Below are 13,878 nucleotides of genomic sequence, written 5' to 3' on the forward strand. Positions count from 1 at the left end.
CTTACATTCCAAAAGAACATGGCATTTCCCAAAAAAGATAAAGAAACACCATCTGCTTCAAAATAAGATGCATTACTGGAAACAATATTCTCGTGGCTACAGAAAAACATACCAGCTCTTAACATGAAAGCACGCATGCCACAATTGTTTTCACACCTACCAATACTTTGATCAGGACAAAAAACAGAACTGTTGTTCCATTTTGCTCTAGGGAGTAATCCAGAAAAAATTACTTTCGCAGTTGGAAAGATGTTGATGACTGCTTGAACCAACTGTTCCAAATCTCCCAACAAAGCAGGTGAACTCACGTAGCACCCAATTGGAAAGCACCATAGTGCAAAACTACCACATGGGGACTTGTTCATCCTACACATATCTCTGCAAACTTGGAGAATCGCCTCTACATTGCAGTCAGTCGCAGCGCTCCACACCACCTCCACTCCTTACATCGGAATTGTTTGCCACATGCCTACATTGAGAATAGTGCTGTAAACCATGGACAAAAATATCTCCGAGCACCAACACCCTGACTGTCTCCACCTCTGCCATCTTCACTACACACACTCTTTCTACACAAATCAACAATATCAACATCTGATTGGCTGATCCGTAAAGTGCCCTTTCCGTGCTGGATTTGCTATAATACCCCGTATGTGGTACGCCCTACCCGCGGACAGGCGCGGTGGCCGCACGGCACTTAACTCTTAGCCAGCCCTTCTACCCTTTCCACATCACTCGCAAATCCATTCCCTCATTGGACACAGCTAAGCAGTCACACAACCATCCACCAATCGCATCCAAGACCTCTACATCTACATATGCCTCCATCATCAAGAGTTCCGCACTTCAAATGTACTGTTGGTCACTCTGAATACAAGTCTCATATCATTGCAAAGCACCTACTACAAAAACTACTGTGCCAGTCAGTCTCGAGGATTTCTACTTACAGCTCCATGCATACCCACATGCATGATTACTAAGTACAGGTATGCATATTTTATTCAGAGTACATGTACAACTCTTATGATTCCATATAACCAAATGAATGCCACTAAATCTGCATAGCCAATACATACATACATACATACATACGAACGCTCCTGCTTTAAATGCGATACTCCCGATTTTTCATTTAATAAAAAAAACGCACTACTTCTTACGATCTCCCACATAACCTATACATACGTACCAAGCATCCCAATTTACGCGCAAAACTCGATTTTTCATTAAAAAAACATGTTTTATTGTCTTCCACCTAAATTAATGCTACTCCCAATGCGATCGTATTAGAAAAATAAACGTTCCCAATTGCTGTGGTGACATCTCCCTCTCAGGTGCTCCCAATTTTTTGCATGCCTACTTATAATATGAAAGTATTCAAATTTCCCCTTCACCCATATCTACTAAAAATGACCTATCACTTCCAAACCTCTGTGCTATCTACAACACAGCTGCAAAAAAACAAGGACATTTCATGAACTTGAAATTGTACTCATTTGCGAAGCAGGTTTAACTAACATACTGCAAACAACATATAAAGGCTGCACATAGTCAAATGAAATGCACGCATACACTGTGTTGAGATATCAAAAAGGAATACTTCCACGAAAGCATAACAATGAACGTGTACATTAACATCACTGCTATAAACACACAAAATTACTAACTACTTCCTTTTACAATTGCAGTGAAGACCACTCTCCTGAAAATGAACAGCATCTACACTACAAACATATCCGAAGAAACCTGCTCATTCCACAAAAACAAAGTAAGTACAATATACCTTTATATTCTTATTGTTCCTCAAAGAGACTGTGTGGGTCATTCATGTAATTTGCGCACCAAAAAAAACATTTATTTCTGAACCATTATGCCCACAAATCCCCATTTATTAAACAAAGATTAACAGCCAGAATGGCACACAAATCCCCGTTTCTTTGGAACGCAAACATACACAAGCCTTAGAATGTTAGTACTACAAAACAAATACCAGTTTTAATTGTATACCATTACGTTTACTATTAATGCTTCTCCTCACCACTAGCTCACTTTCTACTCTAATCTGAAGCACAGTGTAGTAACATACAAATAGAAAAATAGCCTTCCCAACTCATAGTAACTACCCAATGTACATTCACACACCACCACAAACATCTTCCCCATCAAACTCATACACGCATGCACACAGCAGACATACATTGTAAAACAGACCAACCCATACCTTCTTTTTTTTTCAACAGACGCCAAAGAATGCCTACCAAAAAGCAAGTCCGTAGAAAGGAATGCAGAACTAGAGCAAATGAAAATAAAAGTGTCCAAAGTAAGCATCCATCTCTACCATAGTTTGTACAAAACGTTGAAAACAAAACAGCTAATGCAGTCATTTAGCGAAACAAAAGAAGCTTCAACTACAGAAACATTGCCTCCTCTATCAAAATGTGGCATGTAACAGAAAATGCTTAACAAGAATTTGGCTATCACTATTGCCAACACTGCTCCTATAAATCCTCATACCAGCAAGAAACCATAGTAAAAAAAGCATTTTAACAAAAATGTTCGGCCACAGAGTCCTTCAGAATCTAATAAGAGAAGCGAAATCATCCACAACCCTTAAAACGTACCGTAGAAAATTTATTCTAGAAGCTCTTGTAGACAGTGTAATCCTTCTCAAAAGGAAGTTATTTATTTTAGTTTTAAACAGGATGAAACCACTAACAAAACTAAGTACTAAACTACAAAAGGAACGTCTTAATAAACGGAATGTCAACAAAAATAACTTCTTAAATATTTGTGGAGGTGAATGGAGTCACACGACGACCACAGAACTATATTTTAATGAAGAAGCATACAAACAAAATCAAACAAACACAATTGCCATCCATAGCAGTGGACGGGGATATGAAAAATAAAATCAATAATACCATCATGGAACAACAAACACTGCTTACAAAAGTATCCCCAGAAAACTCAGAATTACCTCTCCATTCGACTGAACCAGAATGTCCAGTATACAAATGGCAATGCACATCAATGTTTAACATTCCCAACAAATCTTTCAAATCTTTACGTCGGTTCTTCAATCAGTATGTGAAAGGTAAAGACAAAATCAAAATTAAGTCCTGCAAAATATGGATGCCTGTCCAGTGCGCAAATACACAGGACTACAAGGACATTCATTAGCCTGCATTTCAGGACCTATTTGCAAAAGCACCTTCCGTGATATCAAAATGATATCAACACATCATTCAAATGTAAGAAATCTAGTGTATAAACTGTACTATGCTAAAAGTCCAGCTTTAGAACTAGCCAATTTAAATAACACTCTTCTGCATGGTACACCCAAATACCTACAAGAAGAAATCGACCGTATCCAGAGAAAATATTTTGGAAGTGAAAGCTACTTACAAAATGCAATAGCTTTAGAACAGACTAGCAACAATTCTGCACATGGCAACCTTCTATTACACACATACAAAAAAGAAATACTAAAATTTAAAAGTATATCCGCTGAAGTACCAAACCATGTGTGTGTGTGTGTTGCCGCAGAACTTTTTACAAAAGTAACACAAAAACTACAGACGTAACATACAAAATAGAAGACAATGAAGATTCCAAATGGTTTGAATTAGCTCTCTACCTTTTAGCAGAAAACAAATACCAAATAAGTGAACCCTTAATATGTTGCAGTTACTGCACTACAAAACTTGACAACAACCAAACTCCTTCACGTGCTATCACAAATAACTTGGAATTATTCCCATTACCAAAACCCCTGCAACAACTCAATTTGTATGAGAGCATCATAATTCAAACAGTACACCCATTTCAAGCAATAATACACCTTCAAACAAAACAGCAAAATTACCTCCCTCTGAATTGGTTAAAGGCATTCGTGGCAAAGTAGTTTATTTGCCATTAGATCTGAAAGAAAATGTGCACACTCTGGGAGTGCAACGTCCAATAGAGCTTTCTTTAATTGTCTTAGTAAATGGTGTACCAACAAAAGACAAAAATTTGGCAACAACTCGTGGACTTACATAAAGTTAGACAAGCCTTGCAATATCTGAAAGACAATAATGAATACTACAAAGAAAAAAATATTGAAGAAAACTTAAGGGAAACAACTGAAATAATTCAAGAATCATCAGAAACTGGTCAATTTGAACTTTTGGATCCTGCTGCAGTATCCATTCTTTTGGACCATTATACAATTCATCCATTGCACTCTAATGAGAGCATACATGATGCACTAAAAACTTAGCAAATGTGACAAACCAAAGGTTCACCAATGAGCATATGGGAAAAAAGTATAGAAGCACGGGATTTTCCACTACTATTTCCTACTGGCAAAGGAGAAAGATACGATGATAGACCCACTCAGATAACAGCATCAGAATACCGCTCATTACGAATGTATTCTGAAGATCCACATTTTGTCTAAATCTGGGAATACATATTCCACCTATTTTCTGAAAGTTAACTAGCAGCCCTATGTTACGGAGTTGTACACATATTGAAATCTGGAACCCACTTTCAAAATATGTCAGCTACGCAATTAATACAAAAAGTGCAAGAAAAAAGATGACGTTTTACAATCAAGCGTAACTAACCTGTTTGCAAACATGCGTGGTACGAAAGAACACTGGTTCCGACGACACGGAGAAGCACGTTTTATGATCAGAAACCTTGGACCAACCACTTGGTTTGTTACATTAAGTTGTGCAGAATATGCATGGAAAGATTTACATAATTTCCAACGCATATCAAACAACAACAAAACCAACATAGATATACTAACACCTGGAGAACTTTGCTCTCTAGATCCCGTTAATGTTTCAAGATATTTCCACCATCGTTTCATTTCTATGCTACACTTTATTTGTAATAAAACTGTTCCTCCCCTCGGAGAAGTGCAACACTTCTTTTGGAGAAAAGAATACCAAGCCAGAGGAGCACCACATATCCACATGCTTTCATGGATTAAAGGTGCACCTAAATTTGGTCAGGACAGTGATGCCACTGTTTTGCAGTTCATCCAAAAATATGTCACTTGTGAAATCCCTTTACAAATTAAACAAAGTGACCTTCATGGACAAATTGTACAATTTCAAAGACACAAATGTGGCAAATATTATCGTTGCAAATACAAAAATAAAGGGAAATACTATACCAAATGCCGCTTTGGTTTCCCTCGACCAGTTACAGAAACAGGTGATGTGAACAACTTCATGTCTTCAGTTCGACATAGTGTTAAAGGTAAATCACCTAAGAACATGTATTACATAAAAAGAACAGAAGAATCAAAATATTACAATGCAATCATTGCCCTCTTATAGAATGCAAACACAGATGTGCAGTACATTGCAGACAATTCCTCTGCAGTTGCACAATATGTTACAGCCTACTTAACAAAAGCAGAAAAAACAGAGCTGCAAGACCTCTGGAATGACCTAGCATCAGACAAAACACCATCTCAGAAATTGTACAGCCTAGGCATAAAAATGATCCCTCATAAAAATGTGGCGCCTATGAAGCTGCAGATCGTTTAAACTGTACTGCTTTGTAAGGAAAATCTGAAAATATAGTATGGCTAAGTCTTGGTCCTGCTAAATCTAGAAAAAGAGTTCTCAAATCATATGAGGACATAGACACAATAGCCATAAATGATCCCAACAGCCAAGACATTTTGAAAAACAATTTACTAGACACATACTACCCGAACAGGAGTACCACTTTGGAAACCATGGGTCTATGCCACATAGCCCAAAACCTTGCATACAAAAATAATATAAAACCAGATTAAAGCAAAAGGTAGCTATAGAGTGACAGATTGTGAAGGCAGGTTAGTGAAACTTACCAAACAAAGCTTAATCAATCATGTCAAATTGTCATTAAAAACTCCTCAACAGAAAGAACTATATTACATGTCCCTGCAACAACTTTTTAAACCATGGAGAAAAGAAGAAGAGATACTAGATAACTGACTGCAATGAAGACGCTTTCAAAGCAAATGAAAGCACCATCACTGATGTGAACTTTACGCAGTACAAAACAATGTTGCACAATGAACAGCAACACGAAGAAGAACTCCAGGCCCAACTAGATAAGGACACTTCCGACAGTAGTCAACCTTATGTAACAGGAAGCCAAGAACCACTAGGACAGTCACTAATAGCAAATGAGGCAGGATTAGCTATGACAGAAGTGGAAAACACCATGTATCACTATGAACAAGATACAGAAGACTTAACTGTACTACAATCAAAACTTAAAGACCAGCGCACCATTTTTGAAGACAAACGAAATTGTACATGGTGTACAACACGAAAATAAAGAATGTATCTGGCAAAATTACAAACCTATACTGCCGTACATCAGTGGTGAAGCTGGGTCAAGCAAAACATTCTTAATCAAAATCAGCAAGTTCCTTCAACAACTGACAAACAACAAACTGTCAGCTGTTGTAACTGCCCCCACAGGTTTAGCTGCCTACAACATAGGCGGTGTCACTTTACACCGATTACTACTCCTTCCAGTAGAACACCATAACAAATTAGACTATCACAAACTTTCTACAGAAGCTGCAATGGAAATATGCAGAGTATTAAAACAAATAAAAACGTTACTGATAGATGAAGTGAGCATGGTCTCCAACCTAATGTTGGCTTTATTCACCTCAGATTGCAAGAAGTACTTAAAACAAACTACAGAGAACTCTTTGCAGGAAAACACATTAAAACGTTTTCAGAGATCTTCTACAACTGACACCAGTGAAAGGTCAACCTATTTTTAAAACCTTAGGACACAAACTATGCCGTAAAACTGTTGGCAGCATAGGAAATGTCAACCCTTGGCATTTCCAATATAGAGAATTAACAGAAAACATACGTCAATCTGCAGACCTCACTTACACCAACATTTTAAAAAGTATTAGAATTGGTGTACTAGCCCAAGAGGCACAAGCAATATTGAAAACCCGGCACAACCATGCACTTTATGGCGATAACGCATGTGCTACTGATGTTAAGGAACAATTAGCGCAGACAAATGTCAATTGTATGGCCTTAACGCCAACTCTTGCAAGCTGTTCCAAATTCAATGAAACAATGTTAAAAAAAAGGAATGCAACCAATAATTGAAATTTGCTCCACAGACAAACTGGACATACATGGTATGACACTACCCATGTGTCAGCAAGCCAAAACAAGACTAAATACCTTAGAAAATTCAATCTCCAACACAACTGGGTTGGAAAAAATATTTAAATTATCCTTAAATTGTAGAGTAATGCTTAAACGTAACCTTGACATGGAGCAAGGACTAGTTAATGGGGCACTGGCTACAGTCGTTGGCTTTCAAACATACCCACATGACAACAATATTCAGTTTGTCAATATTGTCTTTGATAACGTTTCAGAAGTGAAAAGGATAGGGCGCTTAACAGCTCGATTCCGTCTCTTCAAAAACATGTATGTACATAGAGAACAATTTTCTCTAACTCTTGTATATGCAGTCACCATTCATAAATCCCAAGGTCTTACCCTAAAACAAAGCATTGATAGATATTGGAAACAGTCTTTAAAGAAGGCATGAGCTAAATAGCACTATCATGCTTACGTACACTTGACAGTCTATTTCTATAGACTACGTTCACTGTACACCCCCCATCTGAAATCATATCCTGTTCCACAAAAAGGAAAACGTTGTAAAAGAAAACTAATGCAGAAATACAACAGGATCTGACTGCAAATCCTTCAAAGAGAGTAAAAGAAGCGAATACTTCATCAATTACCACAACCAAAGAAGAACCTATTAGTGAAAAAAATTGGGTACTTCTTCAAAGAAGGAACACAAACTCCGAAAAAAATCACTCGGACACAGAACTATCTTGTCCATTCAAATTTTCAAATGAAACTGGTCTAAGTTGCTATGCAAATGTAGCAATTAATATTCTATTTCAATTGCCACCAATTGTTAACAACATTTACTTACACAGTACAGACCAATTGTGTTTGCAAATGTTAGTCCTTCATAGAAACTCAACAAACAATCCTGCCAACACGTATAGTGTTCACGGAATAAGACAAGAATTGGACTACTGTGCTGGAATGGTGAGGTTCACTATAAACTCACAAGAAGATCCACAAGAATTTCTAATGTACTTACTACAAGTACAGGAAAACAAAAACATATCTATAAATGAAATCCAGATTTCATACATGTGGAAACATACATGCACTCTCTGCAGCAATGTGAGACAGGAACAAATCTCTAATGAGCAATTTGTGTATGTATGCATACCCAAATTGTGAATCCATTCCATTTCAACAACTTGTACAAAATCCAAACTGTGGCAGATTATGAACTATCTGCAATTCAGATAATCGCTCCACCTTACTGATACAAACACATAGTAACTACATAATACTAATGCTTCTACGTTACAATACAGATGGTGTCAAAAACAACTGCAAGCTGACTGGATTCACACACGGTCAAGTGTCACTTGGTAAGAAAACCTTCACAAGAATAGGTATAATCTACCACGCAGGAGCCACAACCAATGCAGGTCACTACACTGCATATATTAAAAAGAAATGTGGATGGTTTGAATGTAATGATAGTAGCATTACTCTAAAGCAGAGATTACCAGCAAATCTTACAAACGTTTATTTAATATTCTTAAATCCAAAATTTAATAATTAATGTGTACTTCAACATTAACGAAAACGCAATTAAAAGACTATAAACAGTTATAATACGTCAACAGGTATCTGTTTAAAAAATCTGCAACAAGTCAACATATAGAAAATGAACCAGAAACAAGTGAACACTCAAAGGAAACAAAAATAGTTTGTAGCATAGCAAAGAAAGGGTTTTTTTAAGCCGACAAGGATTTTTTTTCCCCCAGACCCAATGATTTGAAAAACAAACACAGAAACTGAGCAAAATGCACAGTACACTGGTTTGTAAACTAAATAGGAGGGTAAAAAAAAAGCTAAAATGTCTATTATACAATGTAATAAGTCTTTATAAAATACAAACACTAACATGCTCTTTTATCACAGAAATTGAAAAAGAAAAATGTCCTCCAAGTACTAAAGTCATGTAAAAAATACATAAAATCTCAATAAATTAAACAGCAAGTATAATTTCACACATTTCATACATATTCGAATACATACGTGTGATCTGTGGCTGTAATATGGTGCAGTGGCTGTGGCCAGGGCCTAGAGTCTTGGATGTATACCTACGGCCTGCGCCCATGCAACCAAGACTGTAGGTCCTACCCACAACCACCGCAGCATATCAAACCCATGGTGGCTTATAACCTCACTGCTTATAACTCTGGTCCTGGGTGCATGGACTCCAGGCTGGATTTCTTCTAGTTGATTGAGAAGCCCATTTCGAAGAGGAGGTTGATCGTTCTTTGGATGCTGGATCTGCAAATTACTGGGGTCTCCCCAGTGATGAGCCAGTCGTCCAGGTAAGGGTACACTGGGATTGCCTCCCTGCGTAGGTGCACCGCCACCACCGCCAGTACGTTGGTGAATACCCTTGGAGCTGAGGCTACACCGAAGGGCAGCACCTTGAACTGGTAGTGCTGACTGTCCACCTTGAAGAGCAAGAATCTTCTGTGCGCTGGGAACATGGAAATATGAAAATGGGCATCTTTCATGTCCAATGTTGCCATGTAATCTCCTTTTCTTAGTAGGGGGATTACCTCTTGGAGGTTAGTGATGCGAAATTTTTGAAGCTTGACATACTTGTTTGCAGGGCCCAAGTCTAATAATGGGCGCATTGTTAGATCTTTTTTGACACAAGGAAAGAAGTTGAATAAATACCCTTGTTTACCTGGTTGCCCGGGACAAGTTCTATTGCGTCCTTTGCAAGAAGAACGACTCCTCGAGGAGGATTCTTTGGTGCTCCAAGGAGTGTATTTTCTGTCTTGGCGGATGGTCGCGGGGGCGCTACAACAGTTTGATGCAGTATCCCGCGGACACTGTGGACAGCACCCATCTGTCCGATGTGATACCTTCCCATGCGTGGGTGAAGCTGGCAATGTGCCCCCCTACCGGGGATGCATGAGAAGGGACCCTGAGCGGAGCGTCACTGTTTGTTGGAGGCATGCCACCTCTACCTGGGCTGCCTCTCCCTGTACCGCGACCCCTTGTCTGACCTCTGGGGAAATTCTGGGCAGCCTGTTTGGTTGCCTCCCCACGATGTCCCTTGCCATTGAGAGTAATGGAGCCTCTATGGGAATTTTGGCCACGGAAGCGACGAAAATTATTATTCCCTAATTGGTTCGTGGGTTTATTGGTTAGCTGTCCAAGGGACTTAAGGGTCTCATATTCGTCTTTGGCTGTTTTGAGTGCCTCTTCCACCGCTTTCCCAAACAAGACATTTGGTTCTACCGGCATGTCGATTAGAGTGGCTTGTGTCTCAGGTTTGAACTCCTACTGCCTTAGCCAAGCGTGCCTCTTGATGACTGTGCTCTCTGCCATGAGCCGGCCTGCATGGTCTGCTACATCAAAAGGCGCCTTGATAATGCAACCGGATACCGATCTCCCTTCTGATGCAATCTGGGCCAACTGGCAATTTAGAGGTTCAGGTGCGGAGGCAATGAGGACAGCTACCTGCTCCCATTGGTGACAATTGTAACTTGCCAGCCGAGTGGTGGTATTAGCAATTCTTGCCTGGTAAGTGGAGGTGGAAGCCACTTTCCTTCCTAGCCCATATATCCTTTTGCTCTCCTTGTCTGGGGGAGCTTCCGAGGATGCTAGAGGTGTACCCACCCTTTTTCTGGTGGTTGGGGCCACCAATGAGTCGGGTTCAAGTTGACCCCTTATATAAAGTGGGTCGGAGGGGGTGACCCTGAATAATTTCCCTTTTCTTGGGTTGACTGCCTGGGTAAGGTTAGTGGTGAGGAGGGAGGGGTCAATTCTGTTGAATGGATTTCAGAATTGGTATGGCTTGGGCAACAGATTTCCTATCCCCCATAATTTCCTCTGCAAAGTCCTTCTCCTCTTGCACCCCTTGAGTGTCTAAGAAAACGCTCTGAAGCTTTAGCTAAGACCTCATTCAATAATGGCTGATTATCCACAGATGAGTCATTTACCGGTGGGTCCTTGGGCATAGGGGAGTCGAGACTATAGGCCTCTGCCTCGTCTTCCTCCTCCTCATCCTGGTCCTCATTGTCCCCATAATATTCGACCTCTGCCTGGTCATCCAGTATCTGTATGTCTGGATCTTCACTATACTGAAGATAAGGTTGAATAGTGAGTGGGTCTGAAATCAGACCCTGAGCTGGAGTCTCAGTGCGAGGTCTCTTGCTAGGAGGCTGAAGGTCTTTGGATACAGAAGGAGTAGAGGTAGTAGGTGTTTTTTGATCATTCAAAAAGTGATCAGGATTCTTCTCGTAAAAGTTAGCCAAGAAAGACATTCTCCTCATCACTCTGTCGATGTCTTCAGAGCTCCATTCCTTGGAACTGAGAATGACCACGTCTTATTGAGGTTCATCTCTCATTCCCATATTCTCTGGAGTGGGAGGGACAACCTTAGGCCTAGTCACAGGGTCAGGGGTCTTGGTTCCTTCAGAAGATCTATGTTTTTTCCTTCTGAACCTGGTGTTCAGATGTTTATTTCTGTTTGTCCCCATGCGTGGAGGCATGTTTCCCTGACTCCTTGGTCTTCCCTGAATCTTTCGACGCCTGGCGTCGAGATTTGGAGGTGTGTTGCGTAGGGTCTAGAGATTTAGGGGTGGGGACGTCGAGACTCGGAGGCAGACGTGGAACGAACTGCCGGAGTCGACTTTGAACGTGCTGCTTGGGGGTGGAGGTCGGATTCGTCTTCTGACGACCATACCTCAGTGACTTTAGGAAGCGTGGCACCCTTAGCAATCGTAGACGGTTGCTGTGTGTAATGAGGCGATTGAGACCTGGAACGCCCAAAGGACACCGATTCTGTGGACCGCTCTCTTTGTACCTTTTTCTGCCTATCGCTCGACACGCGTGGAGTCTCAGGAGGGGTTAGTGTGTTCAGATGTAGGTGTTAGGGTAGCGCTCATGCCGCCAGGTGTGGTCCCCAAAACTGCCCCACCGGACAGTCCTCCGAGGTCAGGGGCTCGCGCTTGGGTGACTAACGACACTCCAGTGCCCTCGCCGTCCGAAACGGTGGCGTTGCTGCCATCACTGAAGGAACCCACAGTGTCCATGGCCTCGGGTTGCCTGGCATAATGGGCCCAACGTTTGGTGGAGCGGTCCTTAAGTGTTTTATCTTTAAAGAGCTTACACGCTCTGCAATTGGCTTCGGGGTGGTCCCTAGGCAAACAGAGATTACAGGTGTTATGCTTATCTACCCAAGGGAACTTCCGGTTGCACATGGGGCAGAATTTAAATGGAGTACTCTCCATATGTTAAGATATGGCAGCGGGCGAGTATGTAGGAAATAAACGAGTGCGAGTATGTCCACACCACACTCTCCCTACTTGCAGGGCCGAGGGCAGAGGCCTTCTGAGGCCTGGGCCAGAGGCCTTCCGAGGCCCGGGCCAGAGGCCAAAGGCCTTCCGAGGCCCAAAGTCCGTTGTGCAGTCTCGACAGCTGTTCGTTCTTCAGTACCGGTGTCGATCTTCGGAGTCTCGACGTGGGATAAGAGGAACAGGGAATTTTTGAATAATTAATGACAAATGGCTGAAAGCCAGTGAACTCCGCAACTATGCTTCCTACACACGTGAGGGATCATGGGTACAGTGGACGTCACACTAGGGATAGTATTACTGACACCCTAGGTTGACGCCCATTTTTGAGTTTCGAAAAACAAACTGTAATACTCTGCAGCTTCCACTAGATGTCAGCCTAAGCACAGCATGTGATCTAAGCAGATTCCACAAACCTCAGATTATATGACAATGCATTACTTAACGTAAAAGCATTTCTGATGGTTGTATCTGCTTAGATTCACATGCTGTGCATAGGTCCGACATCCAGTGGTCACTGCGGAGTATTGCATTTTGTTTTTCGTAGTTGAAAAGGGGACGTCGACAAGGCGTGTCTGTAACACTATCCCTATAGTGACGTGCGTTGTACCCACAATCCCTCACGCGTCGAGGTCCCTCCGTTTGTATTTTTTCTGCCCTGAGGGAGCCTTCTATACGCGAGTGAGTACATAAAAGAGAGAGAGAGAGATGTAGAAAGATGTCTATGTTCCTTCCATCCGATGGGGGAGGAAGGGTGGGCGCATGTGATTCTAAGCAGATACAACCATCAGAAATGCTTTTACGGTAAGTAATGCATTGTCTTCTGATGTTTGTTAATCTGCTTAGAATCACATGCTGTGCATAGTCTAGCAAGCAGTACCCGGAGTTGGCGGTGGGTTATGAAAAGGAACAGTAGAGAAAAGATGTCTTAATACTGCCTGTCCCACCTGGGAGTCAGATCTAGAGTTTGCATCTAGACAGTAGTGTTTTGTAAAGGTGTGCACAGAACTCCAGGTAGCCGCTTTGCAGATGGACTCAAGGGGAACATTTGCAATGAACGCTATGGAAGCCCCAGTGCCTCGAGTGGAATGTGCTCTTGGCTTGAAGGGTAGTTCTCTCTTAGCAAGAGTGTAACAGAGAGTGATGCATTGAACAATCCATCTAGATATAGTGGACTTTGAGACTGCATCTCCTTCTCTTCCTGCTGCCACCGAGACACAGAACTGGTTAGTCTTTCTCAGTGGTCTGGTTCTTTCCATGTAGAACATGACAGCTCTGCGTACATCTAGTGTATGCAGACTTTTTTCTCCCAAGCTGGAAGGGTTTTGAAAGAACGTTGGTAGTTCTATTAACTGGCTTACATGAAATTTCGAGATGAATTTTGGTGCAACCTTGGGTGTGTG

The 13,878-nt window shown here is 41.2% G+C and overlaps 1 protein-coding gene across 4 annotated transcripts in view; it reads right to left on the reverse strand.

Moving 5' to 3' along the window:
• DIS3L (DIS3 like exosome 3'-5' exoribonuclease) overlaps positions 1–13,878 on the reverse strand; it is a 1,101,103-nt gene that overhangs the window by 909,419 nt on the left and 177,806 nt on the right. The window contains exon 2 of one of the 4 annotated variants that reach the window (XM_069624268.1): positions 5,171–5,265. The exons of the other annotated variants lie outside the window; for them this stretch is intronic. Coding sequence (XP_069480369.1) covers positions 5,171–5,230 — 60 coding nt within the window. The 5' untranslated portion in view covers positions 5,231–5,265. The remainder of the gene's footprint in view (positions 1–5,170; positions 5,266–13,878) is intronic. 4 annotated transcript variants of the gene reach the window in all.

Source organism: Ambystoma mexicanum, chromosome 11, assembly GCF_040938575.1.
Source record: "Ambystoma mexicanum isolate Mex_15411 chromosome 11, UKY_AmexF1_1, whole genome shotgun sequence".
Lineage (NCBI taxonomy): Eukaryota > Metazoa > Chordata > Amphibia > Caudata > Ambystomatidae > Ambystoma > Ambystoma mexicanum.